We start from the raw sequence: 21,879 nt of genomic DNA on the forward strand, positions 1-21,879 counted from the left end.
GGAGCTCTCCAGAATGAGCGTGGTGCTGCGTGTCGGAGTGATTCAATTATTATCTTGCAAACTCTGCTAGATGTGAAAGTAGAAGTAATAATCTCTCCATTTCCCTCCTATTATTTTAATTCCTGTTCCTTATGTCTCGGTTGGTTGGTTGCTTGCTTTGTTTAACATTACCTTCAGAGATCATATATGCCAATGGCAATTCTGTGTTGCTGAGTATAAAATACCAATGGATAGGTATCAATCACTGTGGAACCCAAATACATTTGTGACTTTTTAAATGTTATTTTATTTTTACTTTAAGTAATTGTGGTATGTGCCAGTAATGATTTGGACGGATGCATTTAATACATGCACAAGAATCTCATCATGACTGTACACCTTGATGCAGCATTACTTTCTCTTTATTAAATATGAGAATCCTCAAAGGATTTGTTTGTTTGTTTGTTTGGGTTTTTTGTATTTTGGGACCTTAAAAGCATCTTCCTGTGAACTTCACTGGAGCTACACTGAGTTAGACAGCCTGCCAGCAAGTACACTGCTCAAAGAAAGTAACACTTTGATACTGGGTCAGGCAGAGCAGAGGTGCACAGGGACGGAGGAGCAGCACCCTGCCCGTATTTAAATGCATTTGGGGAGAAGGTAAGCGTGCCTGGCCCTGAGGAGGATCTCGTTGGGTGAGGCACTGAACAAGGTGTGAATCCCTGGAGAACTTCCAAGAGTGAGTGATCACTGTGGGTCTACAGGGCTTCCGTGGATCGGGCCCCAAGGAATGTATGCATATATTCACTCTTTGGACAGACACCACATTAACCCATCTCAGTTACACTTTGTTAAAGGAAGTCAGTTGTAACTCGTGGTTTTTTGGTTGTTAGGTTTTTGTTTTTTTCCTTTGGCATAGTGGCTGTAGTTATTGGGAAGGAACATACCTCAAACATAAATAATTCCATACATTCTTGTTACCATGGCTAGCAACAAAACTCGTTTCTCCTTAGAGGTCACAAAAATAAGAGCAGCAGTGTATCTCTGAAGCAACTGAACTTTTGCCTTCGTTTCACTCAAAAGCACAGGTTTCACGGGGAAAACAGAAGTGTTTCCCTTTTCCATTCATATATCAGCTGTATCTGCCCCTTGCTCACAAACTATACTTCAGCTAAGCTTTCTTGCTTGGGAGATGTGCAGAAATACCAAAGAACTGACACTTACTTTCTTATCTCAAACTCTGTTTGACCCACCCTTTCCTGAGATGCTTTGGTGTTTTCTGTTTTAGTGGTCTTTCATTTTTTTTTTTCCTAGAGATATGCTTCTGCAAGAGCCTTCTGCTATGGGTCGTATTATGCCACTTAAATCCTAGGTGCCATATCAGTATTGAAACAGAAAAAACAGAATGCCTCTCCTACCATTAACCAGCTTACATATTATATCTGAACTTCACTCTGTCGTATTTGCTTGTGTATTGTGACCTCTGATCTTAATCTTGGCCTGTCTTTGCGCAGATAGTAAGCTCTTTGAGGCAAGGATTGTATCCTGTGTTTGTAGGAGGTAATGATCTCAGTCTCCTGCTATTACCAGCATCTATATAAACTATAATATATTCCTGCAGAATTTCAACAGCAAGACTACTAAACTGTAGTATACACTGTATTTAACTTTTCGTAGCAGAAAGATGGTGAATGACCTTTCTTTGAATATATCTAACAATGTGTGTTCTGCCAATTTTTCAAAAAAAGTACCAAATCTCTGCTTTCTGTTTTCTCCTAGAACACTTTTCATTTTTTTTGGTTCAAATGGAATTACAGCTTTCAAAACAAGAATCAGAGCTTCACACCACTTGATTTTTGCCCATCCCCCCAAAACACAATAGAAAGTAGAAAAGAAAATGCTTACTTGCTGTAATGTAAATACATGCATAGCATGTGCATGACTAGGGTCCTACAAATAATTTTTGAATACCAGAGTACAGTTATAGGTAAAGCATAGAAAAATTGTGTGCCATATATGCCACAGATTTAAATGTCAGATGTGCAAATTACCTTAAATCTTCCAAATTATTAGTTGCTGTTGCAGACCCTCAACCTTATGAAGAACTTTTGTTCAACTCCAAACAAAGCTGAAGCATAACTAGAGGAACCAAAATAATTTGGAGCTCCAGAAATGATCTGAATCTCTCATCCTCCCTATGCTCCCCAAGAAAGACAAATTTCAATACCTCCAATAACTACTGCACATCAAGTTAGTTTGGCATTGGATGGTCAGTGAGATCATCTTGTTTTAGTGTTCCTGTTTCAATGTGTTCTTTGTCAATTGTCGTAATCTGTCTCTTCTTCCACCTTTTTCTATTCAAAAGCAATCCATGCAGTAGCGAAAGGAAGCAGAGTGTGAAGGTGTTAGGATTCAACTATCAAAAACACCTTTCAGAGCCAGAATTTTTTTTCTATTATCTTATGCAGTGCACAGTTATGTCCCATTGGACTTGGGAAAGTTCCAGTATGCAACGACTTGTGGTACATTGTGCTTAAGCAAACAACCACAAATGTGCAATTCAGCCATCTGTAACAATTATCAAAGGGACTCTTCTGCTGGCCTGGATTTTGGAAGACCATTGAGGAAGTACCACGTTTTCTTTGAAGATAGTATAAGAATCATTTTGGATCATTCTACCCCACTACTTCATCCTAGCTCCTAATTTTAATATATCCAGTAGGCATTACCTGTAGCTTGACAGTTTTATTCCAATAAATTTACAAATGGATTCTCAATGCATCAGCTACCAGTTTTCAGCATTCTGGGATTAAGTTTTCAAGTTCTTCCATTTTTAATTTTGATTTCAGGTGATGCTGTTTCCATTTCTGCTGTGCCTTTATCTATCAGAATTGTCTTCAGTAGAAAAATCAGTATAATACTAACTGAGGCAAATTAATCTTCACTTGATCTTATTTTCTACTTTGTTTTTATGTATCTGGCTAATAAACATTTCCTTGCCGTCTTTACTTCCTAAGTCCAGCTCAGCTGGTCTTTCAGCATGTCTCTCTTCATCCCTCTAGACAGCATACACCATGGCAGAGCTCTTCTTATTCTTTTTTTCTGCTCATTTATTTCTGAGTGATTACTTTTCCAGTTATGTCTGGAGCAGTTTTATTCTGCCCTGCATAGGTGTCTAATTACTGGATCTTGGACTTAAGGAAATGCCCAGCTTGCTTCACAGGGAAGATGCTGTGCTCTTCAGTCTAGTTGACTTCTGTAACTGATTTCCCTTTTATTTTTTTGAGCACTCTCTCTTTTGATCACCTCTTGAACTTCTTATGTGCTTTGGGTTATTCTTCTAATATTTTGGACTACATCAATCACTTCCTTAGTCAGAGCTATTTTCTAAGGTTAGCATTTTTTTTCCCACTACTAACTAAAACCTGATCTAAACTGGCTGGTTCTGTGATTATTTGATGTTTAAAAATGCAGTTACGACCTTCAGAAAATTCTGGTTCCTACCTACATGTGAATCGTTTATTCCTGACTGACATCAGGATCACTGCTGTCTGATAGAATTGCATCTGTTCCAGTGGCTTCTATCGCTCTGGCAGTACTTCCAATATCTCTTATGTTTCAGAAGCAGAATCTGTGGATCAAAGTGGACCTCTGGCACTGCAGCAGTAAAGCATGTTCAGAAATTCTTTCCTGGAAATGTGTTTTTGACTTGATCGGTTCTGTACCACTGTTTTTTACCAGGGAAGTCTGCCTCTTTGTTAATATATAATGGCACTCCAGCACTTGACCTTATTTCTGTCATTCCTGGGATTCTGTTCAGTTCATGTCCTATAGTTATTTTAGTTATTCCACTGTATTTCTTATATCTGTGTAACATTTGAAAATTACTTCTAGCTGCAGGAGTTCCTTGAATTTATTACTCTGGTTTTCATCCTCTCAAATATCTCTTTTTGATATGTCCCAGATTAGAAATAGGTGGCAGGCTGTGAAAGGACTATTTCTTGCTTTTGTCAATAACTTTATTTGCTTATCCGTGTTTATCCTTGTTTTTCTGAAGTTTCCTTATCCATTACTGCTAAACTGGAGATTACAGAAGACTAAAATTCTATTTTCAGGTACTACCGTGCTTTACACCAGTAGCAGTCTTTGCCAGGCTGCTATATGTGGCAGCAACCTGGTGTAGTGGGAATTTGTAATTTGTGCTAAGATGACGGATAGTCAGATTTTTTTTTTTACCCTGGTTTTGGTCAGGTTTATCTTCAGCCATTGTTGTACATCTTGTATGTTGTCTGCAGCTAACGGAGGTCTCTCTGGTTTTCTGCAACTGCTGTGCTGACAGGCCTGTTTGTTTTTCTTTGATATGTTTTATAAACTTTAAGAAAGAAAGATAAAATTGGTCTTGCCAACGGTATTCTAGGTTTACCAATAAAAGGAAAATATATTTTTTTTTTTAATTGCACATAATTCAAAGCACTCCTTAGCACAATGAAAAAATGAGAATTACACTGGGGACCTGGAAAGGTTAACCCATAATATATCTAGTGTTTTTCTTATCTCTTCCATAGAAGAGACATATTACTTTTCTGGCTTTTGAAAAGAGAAACAATAAAGTACAGAGGATTGTAAACTGCATATTACTATAGCTAATTGCTAGGCCTAATGGTTTTTATATGAGAGAAGAAGTTCCCATTTCCACTTTTTCATCTAAAAGAAGAGTACTGGGGTATTAATGTAAGAAAATGGTGTCAGTGTAACTTTATCCACTAAATACAGATAAGTGGCAGATGTAATAAAACCCTCCCCTCATTTATATGCAAAACCATTCCATTTCACTCTTGTATATTCATTCTCTCTATGTTCAGACCAAAATGTTAATAATTATTAATAATGAATAATCACTTGTTGCATGCTAAAGCAGTGAATAGCTCATATAGTCCTTCAGGTTTATTTCAGGCTAAGATTTATGATATTTCAGCTATACACTTTTCCTAAAAGCTGTGCATTTTGAAAACATATCCATCTGAAGATACATCTTTGTGTCTGGCACTGAAATGAAAAAGTCATTCCATTTATTACAAATTATTTTGTGTAACAGCTATGAGAATATTTAATTAAGATGTCAATGTTTACAAATCTGAAAAATATAATCTTTCATTGGTAAAAAAAAAAAATTCTTTTGTTGCAGCCTTTAACTATTTGTAGAGGTCAGGAAAAATCTCCCCTCTCATTGAAATCTCCCCCTATTCATTGAATAGCTGACTGTGCATGTAGGTTTTTTACTCTATAGAGCTTTAGATGTTGGCTGAAGTCAGGTGAGAAGGGTGCATCAAGCTTTGTTTCATGTTTCACTGATATCTTTGGTGTGCTCCAAGCTGTGGTTTTCTGCCTGTGGAGGTGACAGTGCACATGAGAATATTTCCTTACCACCTGTAGTAACTTAGCATCTTCTTTAAATGAGTTAATTCCCCTGTTTGCAAAGGCGCTTTTGAATGAGGAGCCATATTTAGAACTGCAGATTCTTATGCAGCATATAATTTAATATCAGCTAGCTAAATTATTAATTTCAAGTCTGCCAGTTATCACTGCACAGTGACTCAGCCTCCTGTATGAGTAGACTGAACATGTATCTTCGTTACAATTCCCAGACATTTTTAACTGGGAGTTAGACCAGCATCTTCCACAGCTCCTCTAAATCTGCTCATGTACAGCTGATTTACACCAGCTCTGTCACGGTGCGAGTGGGCTGGCATTCTGATATTGTTACTGCTGTTTGCCAAAAACCAGTCAGACGAGGCATTTTTAATACCCCTTATCTCTGCCCAATGATTAGTCTAGCAGCTTGCTATTAAAAGCTGCTGTACCTCACTTACATTACCACTCAAAGTGTTAGCAGTGTCACTGCTGCAGAAGCAGGGCTTCATTTAACCCACCTTGTTGTGAAGATTTCTGGTTTGAATGGGCTTAGACAACCTGATGTTTCATTTAAATAGTGCCAAGGAAGCAAAGTTCACCAAACTGACACGTGGACAGGAGCAACAGAAAACATCCCCCTCTTCCCCATCCACCAAGCTGTGCACTGTTTGGTGTCAGCTGTGGAAGAGAGCCCTGGTTGCCGATGCTCTGTGTGGTGATTCAGCAACACCAGGGGACCATCAGCCCCAGTTGGTGCTGCAGCCAAGAGGTGTGATGGTGGCACCTGCTCGTGCCAAGCCGTCAGAAGGATGAGGCCTCCCAGCTGCCAGGGCTCCTTTACATGTTTTGGAGATGGTGACTGATGCACACAGTCTCTGTGCACCCCAAGAAGCGTGCGGCACAAACCTGGGAAGGAAGGAGGGGGAGGGAAGGGACAAGGCACCTGTAGGAGGAACCGGGCACGCATAAGAAGAGAGAGACGATATGAGCATCCAGATGTCTTGTGCAAAGTGTAGGCACAAGCAAAAATAGCAGTAATGTGGCTGGAGTGGGTACCAGTATGAGCTTGGCCACAGCACGCAGGAGCGCAGCCTGTGCACACGGGTGAACTTCGCGGTCCATTCTGCAGCTTGCTCTGTCAGAAGTGTGATTCCCTCAGCTCCACTCATTTAAAGCCAGCTTGGGTCTGCTGGACTGATCAGTGCTTATCTATCTGAAATACAAAGCAAACATTAAATAAAAACAGCAATAAGAGGGAAAGCAGGGAGTTCCGTGGGTCAGGCAGGGTTCGAAGGGTCAGAAAGGGAAATGTAGAAATGTGATTTCCTCTGGCAGCCCTTGCATGTTGACACAGCTCCTTTGGGACAGTTCAGCGTGCCTAAAGCTGTGCAGCCTAAAGGCTTGTCTGCCCGATATTGGAGGACTGTTCTCCATGAGACCTTGGGGCCAGGAAAAGAGGAAAGTGCACAACACCAATAAACCCACTCATATTTTTGGTATCAATCCACTGCATACCATCTTGAATTCTGGATGCACCCAGTATGTGTAGTATGAATACAATTATTCTTGGTGTCTTTATGCTCAGTTCTTTCTTAAAAGGAAAACAGGGGCATATATAATGTGTACTTCTTCCTCAGAAGATGTTATTGATAACATTATCTGAAGAATCTAACTGTATTTTTTTTTAGACCAGATTTGTGGTCACATAAATGTTATTATAGTTACAACAGTGTTGTGTAGAAGTTCTAGTTCACAGCTTTTGACATTAAATGACCCAAAATACAACATCATCATATACTAGAAAAATGAATGTAAATACAATTTTATTTAATGATAAAGTAAATTAATCTCAGTAGTTCGCGTTAGAGCACATAGTCCAGTGGAGTTAGGCTTTATCTTGATCAATGACTTACTATTACATGCTCCTTTCTAGCACAGTGAAATAGAATGAGAGTTGTACAGCTTTTGGATTTTACAAGTTTCATTTTTCCTCTTATGCGTAATATTATTTACATTAAAAATATTACAGTATTACTTTTAATATGTATAACATTATTGTTATTTCTAAAACAACATCCACAAGCATCCTCAGGAAAGCATTGATGTCTGGTGCATTGCCAGTTGTTTTTAATGATTTGTTTTTGCAGCTTCATTCTGCTGATGATTGCCAAGCAAGCTTTCAGCGTTAATTGTGTCTCTGGCTGGGCTGTACAGTATGCACAAAACATACCATGCTTTACATGTTAAAATAGCTATTAAGACTCAGACCTCTTAGTCTTGCAGAGCTGGTAAAAGTTTCTTCTGAGCTTGGTACTTTCTTTCTCAGGTGCTGAGGTTGCTCGCCGGTGCTGTTCCCTGGCCCTGTGAGGGCTGGCGTGGGCTGGAGGCATCTGACTCCCCCAGCCATGCTGAAGGCTGAAGGCTAACAGGGAGCCCTACAAGATCCTTATCTCACCAAGGTCAGCGGCTTGGAGGCAAACTTCTGTCAGGGAAAGTGAACTCTCTGCAAAGAGATCATGGCCTCATCCCGACTAGCGGCAAGATCGAGGGATATTGCCAACGTCATGCAACGACTTCAAGGTAGGAGACTCACTTGGACTGGCACTCTCTGCCATCCATTCAGTAAAAGGAAGTTCCTGTTTTTTACTGTAGTGCGTGGTCAGGACAATATTTCTGCAGTATAATAACTGTTCTAAACTTATCTACGGGAAAATATTTGTAGCATCTCTGGAGGGCTCTGATTATATGAGTCCTTTAGTATAGCATTAATAGTGGTGTTTAAAAGCAGCTGGTATGAATGTGGATGCATGGAACAGGACACTGAATTGAAGATTACGAAACTTTGGTTCTGTTTCTCCCATGTGACCTGATTGCCCATCATTTTGTCTCATAGAAAAGAGAATAGAAATTGTACCGATCCTCTTCTCAGCTATGAAGTCTAGAGGTAGATCTGGTCTAGTGATAAACTAGTATTTATTGGTTGAGGCAATACTTGCTGTCTCCAAAACAGAACTGTAGCTCATTGTATTGTTAAGCATTGAAGAATTCATAGGTCAATGAGCTAATTATTGGCACAGAAGTTGGTGACCTTTTAGATAACTTGTCACAAGATGTCTTTCGGTATTCATTGAATATTCATTATGTTCTTAAGTTCTTATAATAAAGCATTATTAACTAAAGTTATTGTCTTATTTTTTAGAAGTTATATTCCTAAATGCTGCAGCTAAAAGCTTGCGTTGAGAATGCATATTTTTGTTCTAATGATATTGACCAGAAACAAATAGTCAGTGCTGCCGTAGGATTCACTCCTGTTGACTTTTAAACTTGATCATAAATCCCTAACCTCTTGCTTTCTTTGCACACCAGCTTCCACTGACTTCAACAAAAGTTTTTATGCACAGAACCCTTGCTGTTCCCTTCTGCATCTTCTAAATCTAGAAGCTTTCTCTTCCCGTGGCTTTTCCATGTGGACTATTAATTATCAAACTGTCATGTTCTAACTTTCCAAACATCTGTAAAGCTGTTGCTGACAAAATGGCAGTTCTGTTTATCTGCACTTTGTTTTTTATACATAATTGTTTTTCATTTTTATGTATTTTCCTTTGTTGGAAACTGATACATAGTTCAGTCTGCTATACGTTTGTGTGTGTGTGTTTGTTTTTAATTAAGCACAAAAAATTAAGTGACCTCTTAATTGAAGACATTTAGAAAAAAATGTGTGAATCAAATGCAGATTTGGCATTGCGTGTTGGTTTGAAGGCATACCTATAAGTGGATTCTTTGCTTCTCAGGTGGAATCAGCTCATCTTGGTATTGCTGGCATCTGAGTTTTGCTGCAGAAGCACTACTTCAATAAATCACCTGTGCCAAGACTGGAGTGCTTGGAGCCCAAGTCTTTTTTTAGGCTGTAGTTCTGCATTATGGATGAGCAGGCAACAATCTGCACTGCAACTACCTTGGCCCTTGTGAATTAAGGATGTTCTACCTCTCAGAAATCATAGTCAACTGAAATAGGAACAGATATGGACACAGGAACACAGAGATGTTTCTTGGTGTGTTTGCATGGCAACCCAGGGTTGGTGTGGTTGGAGCTGGATGTGTAGCTTAAGGTGAGAGTGGAACTGAGAGTATTCATGGTGTAACAGGAATGGAGATGGTTTGAGGGATCTTTAGTCAGTGACAAGCAGCAGCTGTGCTTTACAAAATACCTGCTTTTGTACCTGGCCAGAAGCTGAGGCAGGAGAGTTCTTCTTGTGTGACACTGTCAGAGGGTGCTGCGAGATCTCAATGCTGGGACCTCATCAGGGCTGAGAGAGAGTGGTAAAGCAAGCTGTGCTCCTTCTTCCACATCATTGTCTCATATTTGCCTCACACGTTTCCAGTAGAATGTTTGAGGTGGCAGAGTGTAGGAAAAACCAGAAAAATGCCACTCTTCATTGGGATTCTCAATACCAGTTTTTAAATCTCTACATACTGCAAGCGAATGCAATTATTTAAGCTCTCCCCTCCTCTCACAGGGGACAAACAATGATAAAGATGTGCAGTGTGCTGGGTTGTGGGTTTGTATGCGAGTATATATACAACCTGTCTTACCCCATGGTGCCCAGGCAGAGGCTTACTGCAGTATTGCTCTCTGCCCAGAAGAATGGAGGATCTATTCCTTTAGCCTGGGCCAGGCAGGGCACAAGACAGAGGTGAGTGCTGAGAATAAGATTTAGCATCTCTAACTTTATCATTCCTCTCATCCCCCAAAAAATTGAGACAGAAGGCTATTCATTATAGCTCAGTCTGCACTCAAGGCCTTTCCAAAAGGGATATGATCCCTAGTCACTTGAATTTTAATTAATACGGGTGTGTTTTTGAAGCAAACCCCCTTCCTATTATATTTTAATAGTGGGAATTTTATAACCTGTATAATAGGCAAGGATTGCAGAAAAGAGTAGCCTTACCAGTTTAAATGGAGGTAGAGAGCCTCTCTGAGGAAAGGTTAATTGTAATCAGGAAGGCAGATACAAATCCACAGAAGCCATACTTGCCCTCCATTTCACTCTTTTGCTAGACACATAACCTTAGCTGCATGTGAAATCTTTCCACTGGCTTCTCCTTCCTGCTTATCCTTCCCTCAGCACTGCCCTTCTCAGTGCTCAGAGGCTGCCAGGTTTGTCCTGCCTGGGTCGGGCAAGTTGGGCTTTCAGGGACAGAAGTGGTGGCATGACTGGTACAAGAGCTAGTGCAACCTAAGGCAGGTGTTTAAGAAGAGTGTTATTAATTTTCGTAATGTGTTGTCTCTTCATTGGCTGCAGAGAGAAACAAGAGATTACAGAGATGACACTTGATTTTTTTTTTTCATTGGTGAATTTAAGCGTGAGGAACCCATCCTACAGAATGATGACATCCTTTAATGTCATTGTCTTTGCATAATGTCTTCCTTGCTAGCACAATTCAAGGTTTTCTACAGTACCTCATGCTTCACAGTTTACTTTTTCATATTATAAAAGCACTCATAACACCTGAGAACTGATGTACATGACCAATTTGAGTTACATTCCTGGCATTTGGGATTGCTCAGGGAACTGAATGCCAATTGACACAAAAGCACTGCTCCTTTGCCTATAGGGAGTGCAAGTTTCGCAAACGTTATGGCTGGTTGTACACTAAAGATTCTTATAGTATTTTTAGTAGCTACAAAAATCAAAGCAAGGGGTGCTGGAAAACAAGCTGATAAAACCCTTATGTCTTTTTAATCTCTGGCATTATGAAATTCAGTCTTTTCCATAAGCACTACACTCTTATGGGCAAAGTGCAGTCAAGCTCATGCTGTTCTGAGAAAAAGTCAGTGTCCCATTCTTCTGGACCTAGTCACTCCTGTATGCTGACTTGCTCTTATTGGCTAGTAAGGTGGTATCAGTCACTGTATCATACTGGTACTGCAGGCTTTTCTCATTCCCACTTCTCCCTGCCTCTGTTTTTTTCCTCCAATTTCTCATTTAGTGTTTTGTGCTGGGTAGAGATTTTTCTGAGTGGGATTGTGTTCATTCTGACTCATGGTAGAGTCACCATCCCTGGAGGTGTTTAAAAGGCGTTTAGATGTAGTACTTAGGGACACAGTTTAGTGCTAGAGTTAGGTTAGGTTATGGTTGGACTTCATGATCCCAAAGGTCCCTTCCAACTGAAATGATTCTATGATTATTGGGTGGCCCATTTAGTCACACAGGATGTTTTTGTCCTTATCTGTAGTGGATCACAAAAATTCCATCTGCACTTTAATACTAGCATGTATGCCATCCCAGTTAACAAACTCTGGTATCACTGATGTTTTGAGACTGTTACAAATTTTAGCCCCATTCAGTAAAACCAGTTCTAGGGTGTACAAAGTAGATCAATTTAAAAAGACAATCGTTTTGTCATATTAAAAAAATCTCCAGTCTTCCATTAGATTCTGGGTTGCAACATTCCTCTTATAAGGCTCTTAAACTCATTTTTGCATGTGGGTATCTTGGGCTTTTGGAAACTCTCTGTAGAGAGATTTCATAGTGCAGGAAGAGCTATGGTGGGAAAGCAAGCAACATGGTCATTCATGAAGACGCACTATGATGTAAAGCAGCCATAGTTCTAGTAATCTTCAAACACTCCTGAAAAGTTTCAATACACATAGGTCAAATTAGCTTAAAGTCCAGTCCTTATTTTATGCAAAGTTACCTACAACTGAGCGTCATTTGAAATTTTAATGCCTTCCTTATATTAGCACTATTCACAGAAAGCTGTGGGTTGTTTTTTTTTCCTGGATTGTCCTTTTTCCCGCCCCGTCCCCCCCCCGCGCCGTCCCCTTAGGTTTTGGCTCTTCTTTCCTTCCTTTTACATCCTAGCATTCTTTTTCATGCTAGCAGTAGCCATTAATCAAACAGTAGGGGTTTTTTTTCTGTTTAGCTGATAGGCACTTTGTTAATATATACCTTCATCGGTGTTTTCCTTTGTGGTTTTTTTCTCTCTAAATCAACTGTGCCGAGAGCTGAGCCACAGTTTAACATTAAGCTAACCTGATTTAATAGATACCTGGTACTGAAAGCTACCTTGCTTCACTGCATGCATATTCCCAACTTTTTCTGCCAGTGCTCTTCTTCCTCTTGCCTTAGACCTGAACCAGCTGAAAATTGGTTTGTAGAGGCCAGGTGAGTTCCTGGCAAGAAGGCCAGTGGCAGGGTCCTCTTTTAGTGCCATCTACCATTTTATCATTAGCGAAATCAAACTGCAACCTCACATTTTTAAGTGTGAGCAATATTGAAAAAGTGTGCTTGGTCAGGAGGGGCATGCTGCACACCTTACACAGTTGAGTTTTACCCCCACATCACAAATACTGCCACAGTTAATGTTTCCTTCTGTCCAGCTTGCTGGTGCATACTGGTTCCATGTAGTCCTGCTGCTGCTGCCTTTCTGTGCGATCTTTCACTCTGAAATGTCCCAGCTCGATTCCTGCAGCTTTCTTGGATTTAAAAGATTCTCAATTTACAAACAGTGCCAATGTAAATTATTAGTCTCTCAGGTGAGCAAATCATTACATGGCAGAATGTTAAGGGAAAAGCAGCTCTTTTGACTCTATTGACTATATGACCTGAAGGCCAAGGAAATCTACATGATGACTTGGGAATCTAAATAGCATTATAGCCTATGTGTTACTTAGCAGGAGCAATTCAAGCAGGGTTTCAATCTTAAATTTTCTCATACTGAAAAAAAAAAAAAGTTACTGCTACTTCAAAACAAAATACTGAAATGTAAGACTTATGTGTGAAGATTAAGAAATCTGGGAAAATGTCATGGCTGATAAGGAAATCATTAACGAGTGAAAAAGAAAGAGAAAAGAGATCAAGTGTTTTCATTTGCTATAACAAAAACATGTGAAAGGGTTAGGCTGCAGCCAGGGGTATTCAGGTTAAATATTAGTTAACATTGAATAGGGAAAGTTGCTAAGGAGAGCTCTGAAATCACCGTTCCTAGAAGTATTTAGTTCTAGTTTATGCATATGGAAACAAGTCTTGCAAGAATCCACTTCAGGTCTCTTCTGACCCTGGTATCTGATAGTAATAATCTGACATAATGCTGTTCTGAGCTACCTGTAGATATTGCAGAAACATACAGGAAAGAATAACAAAACATTTAAATAGTAGCACACATTAATAAAGTAAGCACTGAATTCTAGGTATCATGTTGTCTTAGAATCTTTTGTCATATATAGAGCAATTAGTATCTCTGTGAAAAGAACCATGTTTTTGTTGTTGTTGTTTTTGTTTCATGTGGTGGTAGTTTTGGTTGTCCCCTCACTGCAGTTAGCTTTCATTTTGTGTTCTCCTCAGTGAGAACACAGTCCTTGGGTACTCTGCAATGCAGCATTTGTTTTAGTGCCACATAGTCCTATTTTTTTTAGAGTTTTTCCAAGTAGGTGATTTAAAATAAGTTTTAATTTTTTTAAGTTAATATGATCTCATTGCTTATACTTTTCTACTGTTTATCTTCCCAAAATTAGTAATGTAATTTAAATCAACATAGTCCTACTTACTTTTTTTCTTTGCTTGCACTTTTGATGATCATAGGAGAGTTCTTACAGGTTGGTAAACTAATCTGTGCTCCTTGTTCCACTTGGTTGATCGTCAACCAGAGTACAAAGCCCTAAAGATCACACAGGTGGTATAAATGAAAAGCATATGTTTGCACTTAAGTGGCTCTTTAAGAAAAATCAAGATATTTTTTCAGTTTTCATCTGGGAAAAAGTATGTATTTAGGGCAGAAAATGGTTGACACGTTAGTGTCTCACACTGAAATTGATGTCATTTGGTTCTGGAGGAACACAGTTCAAAAGTTGAAATTCTTCTCATAGGCTACTATTAAAACACTGAGGACAGGATTCATTAAACAAAATGCAGGATGCAAAATGAAAGAGGAGAATCCTCTTTGGCTCACTTTATAGGTAGTGGTTAAAAATGGTACTTCTGAAATATAGTGAACATGCAAAATATGTCAGGCGAATTGTGTTTTATATGAACTTGTCTTCACCAGCTCCACTCCACTCAGTCTAATTTGGCAAATTCACATGTAGGCATCCACACTGCAGCTGTTTAACGTTGGTTGTGATAAATCCCTGTCTGAGGCTCAAAAACTGTTTTCAGTTAAGACTTTATCTTAAAATAACATCTGCCATATTTGTTACTGGTGTGAAAGGGGTGATATTTCAAGAAGGCTAAATAAGAACAATTACATGTCAGTTTTGAGGGTTTAGTGAAGATAAAGATTTTGAGAAGGAAAATATTACAGCGAGTATTTTTGAGAGCACTGCCTCTATATTCTGACAGGCTGCTAGACAGACTGTTATTTTAGTAATAGCATTGGGTTGAGGGCATCAGGAAGCAGAATATCTTCAAAGTATTATTATGTCTGGTTTTTCTATGCAGGTTATGACATTTGTCTGTTTTGTGACATCTAATTAATTTCTTGTTTATATTAGAGTATACTGCATGCTTGAAAAATTAAACTTTATCTTATGGCTGTGCTGTAGTATCTTCCTACAATACATATTGAACATAGCAAATTGTCATTGTCATAAATAACCCTCCCTTTTGGAGTGCCACCTCTGGTTTTTTTAAATACTAGAGGAACTGAAAATTACAGGACATGTCTCTTGTCTCTGGTTACTAATTAATAAGCATTAGAGGAACTATTGCTGGTTATGCTTGTATACTGATGTAGAGACTTCCATGTAAAGGGAAAACATTTCAGTGAGAAAGTTCTACTGTTTTCCTGTAATTGCATTTTGCCCTTTTCTGGAAATCAGAAGCTTCACAACCTTTAATTAACAGGATGATAATATACTTCAGGGAATATACTTGCAGATGGATATAACACACAGATAAAAAAATAACACCTAAAAATTATTAGCAATTTATTACATGGACTATTTCTAGAATGCAGTTTTTATTTTGTGCTTTAGACTTAATTTGCTTAAAAATATCCTAGTTTCTGTCACAAAGCTTGTCCTTGTGAGTCATATCAGAGAATTCTAATTTTAGACTCACACTGAGTTTTTTAGATGGCAGTCGTATGTATCCAAGTGAATTGTCTATTATTGTGTGCAACAAAACAGTCTAGTTGTTCTGTCTTTCATCTGAGATGAGATGGAGCCTTATGAAGGAAGTGTCAACAGCCTATTAAGAAGCCAACAGTCCATTTAATAAAGAAAGAAAAAAATAAAAAGGAATTTATTTCTCCACAGTAAACTAAGAGCGATGTTTGAAATATGTTACATTTTATAGGAAGTTATTACTGATTTATAAATTATACAGCTAATGTTTATAGTCAAATTCTAGTTGCTTGGTTTTGGAGGTGTACATTTTATTTTTTCTCATTTGTTAGTAGACTTTAGTTTGAGGCCTCTCTTATAATGTTCTTTTCAGAAGGTGTGTGAAGCAACTAGAGCTAACTGTAAAAGCTAGCCTCTATCCTGTCCATTGAAACAGATCATGTTTTATTTTGAGTTCTTGGTGATTATTTTAATTCAATAACAGAACAGAAAGGGAACTAGTAGAAAAGCATCCTGAAGCCTCAGGATAAGTAACCTCCAGGTAAGCATGGAAGAAGGGGTAATGCTGAGTTAGTACATGGTGAGGATGGCTCCTCTTGGACTCCAGCCCAGCCCCAGCACAGGCTGCCTGGAGGCCAAGACTCCACACCTCCCACACCTCAACCTGCTCTACCCCCTCTCTTCAGTTTATGTGTCTCTCATGCTCTCACTCCTGAGGAGACATTGCTGTTAACATACAGTAGCGTGACATATTGTTTGGAGTCTCATTACACAGAACATAAACATTGACGTATTAAGAGACATAATTTGTGAAACTTCTTTTACTATAATTTCACCAGATTTTATGTAATTACATTTCAGTATTTGTTACATAGTCTTTAGTACTTTTAAGAGGATTATGCCCTCACTGATGCATGTTGGTTTAAGTGTCTATGGAGAATGTATGTAATCTTGTTATAACACTTTTGGTCTTGTGACACAAACTTGCAAAACCTTTGAGTCTTCAAGCTAAAGATTGTCATTGTATTCACCCTGATCTGAGATATATCTGGAGCATTTAATAATATCTTGTATCTACATAGCCGTTGCTGTGGAATGAGTTACAATTTAGTTTACCCAAATCACCCAGCCTCTTTCTAGCTATGCCAGTGTAATTCCCAGGGAAAATTCATTGTCCACTTACAGAGATGCCGAAGGCCTGTACAAATGTGGCACACTCTTCCTATGCTTTCTATGTGTTACTCATATAGGGCAGCTAGTGCAGCTGTCGTGCCTCCACCAGCTTGCTTGGAGGTTATCATTGGCATACCTGGAGAGGTGCAGTTTCTTCACCACACAATGCCAATGACCCTATGTTGGCATGGACTTTCTGTAGGTCTTTACTCAAGATGCTATTGTAAGAAAACTGCTCACTTCCAGACCTTCAGAATGCAGCAGCTGTTCTTTAAAGGCTTTATCTTAAGCTCATTAAAACAGGGGTAAAATCTTCTTTCCATAAGGTGAAGGGAATGAACTATAACAGCAATAGTAGGTGAAGAGTATTACTGTTAGCTTTCCGGTCTTGGAGGGGGGGAAAAAAAAAAAAAGCACTTTACATACAAGATCACAGTACTCAAGAAGATATGAGGCCAAGCCAGTGTAGCAAAGCAAAGCAAAATATTGACTTGCTTACAGTGCCTAATACATGAAAAAAAACCAACTCAGGAATGGAGACTGTAGTCTTCAGATGTGACCGTTGATAAGGAATTATGGTTACTTGTGATTAATTCAGTTTTTCAACTGTGCTTTCACAGTTTCACAACTGTGCTTCTAAGTAAATTAAACTAAATAATTTTTACAGTTGAGCTTGTGTAAAGGCTCACCTCTCCACTCGGTTTGTTTTGGCCAAGGTTTCTATTTTATTGTCTCATTTGCCAAGATGTCCTTATGTTTTTCCAAGTTCAAGTGGTGCAGCCATTCCTGGTACTGAGTCAGAACCAAGACTGCAAACTGATAGTTGCTTCATCAACAGCTACAGATACAGATGAATTTTCTCTCTTACTTGACTTCTGTTAACAACAGCAAAACCCCTCACTAGTTTAGCTCCACTGGGTAGTTCAGAAACACTATGTGTTTTTTTTCAGGAAAGAGTTGGGAATCAGCATCACCAGTTACAACAGTTACGAGCTACTAATATAGTCACTGTCCCAGCCCAATCATTCTCCATTATTACTCAGATTTGTGATGTACTTAAATGCTGGTTTGCAGCCTGGAAGCTGCTATTCTGTTCACACGTAGGTGAAGCTGGTGTGCCTTGTTACAGGGCGAAGGACAAGAAATACCTTTTAACAGAAGTCACAAAGCTTGTGCTCCCATCCAAATGAGGCAAGGCATGTTTGAGAATGGACTCTTTGCTGAGATTTGCAGCTCAGCTGGTGTTTTTTCCCCATTGGAGTGTGTTGTCACAAACTCAGGCCATGGTGGAGTGAGGTGATACTTAAACCAAAAGACAAGCTTGTGGACAGGAGAGACAGATCATCCAATGATCGATCACAAATCAGTGAAAAACCAAACATGATCAAGCCACCATGTTAACAGAGGTCTTCTGGGCATAAAGCTTTCTTAGCAGATGTGAGTTTCAGTAATAAAACATGGATAACCATACCCTGATTTGAGACTGATTAGACAGGACATAAGACTAATTAACCTGGATTTCTAGCTGCTTTGCATTACTGAAGTTGTGCAATGCAGGAAGGTAAGATTTGAAAAGGCATTTGGGCACCCAGAGATGCATATTGCCATAAAGAGGCATGTTGTACATTTTTTTATGCCTCTTTAGATGCCTTTCTTCAACTTTAAAGACTTAATGACTTTATAATCTGACCATAAACATACAAATAAAGTGGATTAAAAATCTTCAAAGATGTTAGTGTTCTGAAATTAGAAATATATTATTTGTAAGTGTATTTAGTACCTTCAATATAAATAAGTATTTAGTTTTAGAAATATTAACTATCAGCAGTTGTGAGCTAAAATCAGTGGGCTATCCTGGAACTACCCTTTTTGGTTTTTAGTGCCATGTCCATTATACAAAAGTGAAGCCATGTGACAATCTTGTTTGTATTTCTAAAATATATATCCATCCTATCAAAACCTCAATAGCTATAATGAGATCGTATTGTTGCTTTTTCATTCAAATTAAGCCTTTTTTTGAATACAAAGCTCTGAATCTTACAGTGAAGCTTCCACCTTTTTTTGCGTGTGTGTTTGTTGTTGTTGTTTTCCTGTTTTTCTGGTTGACTGACTTGTGTCAGGAGCAAAAAATCTGCTGCTTCTCCATCACAATTTATCATGGAAGTGAGAAGACTCTAAGTGTATAATCTGCTTTCTTGGTCTTGCTTTCCAGAATTGTATTTTGTTTGGACACTTTGAGCTTGTATGCAGCCTTGTTGCATAATTCCTCTTTCATAATACTGAGCCTGCCTTTTCATTTGTGTGGTTACTAAGAAAGCTGGAGGTGTGATCAACTGCCAGAAGTGATTTGAATAAATAAACAGAATCATGAACAGTGAATTGTTGTGTTTACATCTAGTTTCTAAGAGACTAATAGTTCATGCTCACTGTCGCTGTGTGTTTGTATTTGAGATCTTGAGCACATTCAATTCCTGTGTTGCCTGGGGAAATTTTTGTCTGCACAAAAAGTTACACTTTGTACTTGTATTTATCAATAAGAAGTCTTCAGGTTTGAATAGAAAATTACATACATTTATGAATGAGACTAGATAATGGTATGCCATTGGGCTAATTCTGAAAGTAGTCAAGGTTTTTTCTAATTTTTTGTGTTGGATTTAGAAAGACAAGTGCAAATGTGTAACGAAGTAGCATATTTTGACCTGTGAAAGTGGTAAGGATAGTTAGTATCAATTTCCAGATAGGAACTGAAATGGAGGAAGGTCTCATTCTTCCCACTACTATGAAAGTGTAGGATGCAACATGGCCTTTACTGCAGTCAGGAAGAATAAATCAGTTTCTTTAAACTCTACTGAGTTAGTTAAGTACCAGCTTGGATCTACAAATCGGGTGCACATCTACCTACTGATAGAAATCAGGTGCACATGTACCTATCAGTAGCTACTAAATAGTTATTTGTCTTTATTATTAATAGCTGGTTGTTCCTATTGAAGGCCCAAAATAGTGGGAACAATGTCATCAGGATTAGGAGGCAGCTTGAAATTTGGCTTAAAATTTGCAAATAAGACTTTTGGCAGCATGTTTAAAGAGTCACTCTGTAAGTTGAAACAGTTCAAGTGTTCTACATTACTATATGTCAATAACCAAACATTTTTGAAATTGTATAGGCTGCAGTGCTTTTTAAAACCAAAAAAAACCAATTTATTCTTGGCATGGTTAAAATGGCAAACCTCATAGTCACAAATATGCAGCTATTTAAAACAGTTGGCAGGATAATACTATCATTGTTTTCTGACTGAAATGCAAACTGCCAGCAAATTTGTATTTTGATTGAGACCAAATCTGGAATCTATGCCATTTCTCTTACAGACTTCAGTGATATAGTTAATTAACAGCACATTAGGGCCAGTGGTTAAGGAGCCCAGGTTATTCTCGCAGGCTTATGATGAAGTTTAAAAGTACCAAGTTGAATTATGGTCATGGGTAATGCAACAGAAAGAGATAAGCAGACTTACATGAAAATATGCATTGAACTTTGTACTGAAGGAAAAGGCTGGAATGGATTAATCAAAATTATGGACACTTAGCTACTTCTGGTTGCCGAAGGAGAAAGTGTAAAATACAGAAATCAGGGCTGAGTGGAAGATTAAATGGCCTATAAAGATAAAAAGCCCATTTCAAAAAAAAAAAAAAAAAAAAAAAAAAAAAAAAAGTCTTTTAATGCTTTCTTTGCATCTACCAGCAAGATCAGCTTGTAATTAAAAGTTAAGTAAAAAGCTATGAATAATGTTTTCAAAGAAACAGAAAAAATTAACATAGGAATACACATAAATGAAAGAGAAACTGAAATGAAAGCAAAAGGAACTCATATAGCTTTCTGATAGGCAGAAATGTTGAAAAAAAATTATTGAGGAAAGGGGATTGGATATTGAGAATAGCAATATCATTGTCCTGAAAAAAGAAAATGGAGTGAGAAGCTGCTTTACATTTCTAAACATACAAAACACCATGGCAAGAGTTTTAACTGTGTTATTGGTTGTGAACTGTCTCAGTCTCAATCAACATCTAAGAGCATGTTTTGCACTAAAGTTTGGGTTTATTTTAGTAGTTTATTGTGGAGGCACTGTACCATATCTGCTAGCAAAAGATGTATCTGCATTCCTCTGAGGACCCACCTCAATAAGAAATCAAACCCAGATTTCAGACTGTGGTCTCTGTATTCTGTTTCAAAATCCTTACAGTCAAAAAGGAGGTGTCTTTGATCTGAATTAGCAGTTTTACTTCTTGAGTACAATCTGAACATTGATGCCATCATTACTTGTTTGCTCCGTGTCAGGATTGATTTGACTTGTTTGCTAATTACCAGGTGATGAGTGGACTCTGGGTTGTGCTTCCCTGATCCTGCAGTGTTCTCTTGCCCTTGCGCTAGTGATGAGTTCTGAATTATACAGCAAGAGCTGTTCATTAGTCTGTTATACAGAAGTACCTCCAATTCTTCTCTCTTCCTGATAAAGGGGTCTTGTTTTCTAGGTCATTACTTCAGTTTCCAAATAATTTAAAGCCATGAGTCCATGTAATTAGACTTGTTTCAGAGTGGTCAATTATTACCTTCTGGTTTTCTCTGGCCTCGTTACTAAAACCTATTGCTTGGAAGCCTTTCAAAACTGTCAATTTCATTACATCTTTTCTTAATAAATCACTTGGATGAGAGCAACATATTTTAGCAAAACTTTTTTTGCCCTTTTGCTGCACAACTAGAAGCAGAAATAATTAAAATCTTGTTTATAGCTGATATTTGCATATGATTAAGAATGTGCAATGGTTATTGGTTCATATTTATTTTTAGCCATTGTCATCTAGAGTTATATTCTGCCATAGAAACATTTAACCTGAGGATGCTGAGATCAAAAGATTCAAAGCAAAGCTACTGAGTTGTAAGACATATGGTGCATTTACATGACCTCTTTCATTCTGTCTCAAACCAATGCTACAGGATGCTGATCATCTGTTCTCCAGAAATCATTTTTTCCTCAGTGACTGGACAGAATTTGTGGCTGATTGCCAGCAATGCTGGACATAAGCTGCTTTGTCAGATTTACCCTTTTAAAGCTGTGCTTTATTTGGAGGGAAAATGGTCTCCTTTCCCATACACACAAAAAGCAAAACCAGCCCCTTCAGAATAAGGCTGAGACAAACACAGTGCTAAAGAGAGGAAAAAAAAAAAATCACTATGGCAAATGAATCCCAAGCTT

At 38.3% G+C, this 21,879-nt stretch overlaps 1 protein-coding gene across 1 annotated transcript in view; it reads left to right on the top strand.

Annotated features, from left to right (window-relative positions):
• The first annotated feature begins 7,891 nt into the window (after positions 1 to 7,891).
• Positions 7,892 to 21,879, top strand: part of SYNE1 (spectrin repeat containing nuclear envelope protein 1) — a 295,209-nt gene continuing 281,221 nt past the window's right edge. Inside the window, exon 1 of the mRNA XM_065632672.1 lies at positions 7,892 to 7,971. Coding sequence (XP_065488744.1) covers positions 7,908 to 7,971 — 64 coding nt within the window. The 5' untranslated portion in view covers positions 7,892 to 7,907. The remainder of the gene's footprint in view (positions 7,972 to 21,879) is intronic.

The sequence above is a fragment of the Caloenas nicobarica genome, chromosome 3 (assembly GCF_036013445.1).
Source record: "Caloenas nicobarica isolate bCalNic1 chromosome 3, bCalNic1.hap1, whole genome shotgun sequence".
NCBI lineage: Eukaryota > Metazoa > Chordata > Aves > Columbiformes > Columbidae > Caloenas > Caloenas nicobarica.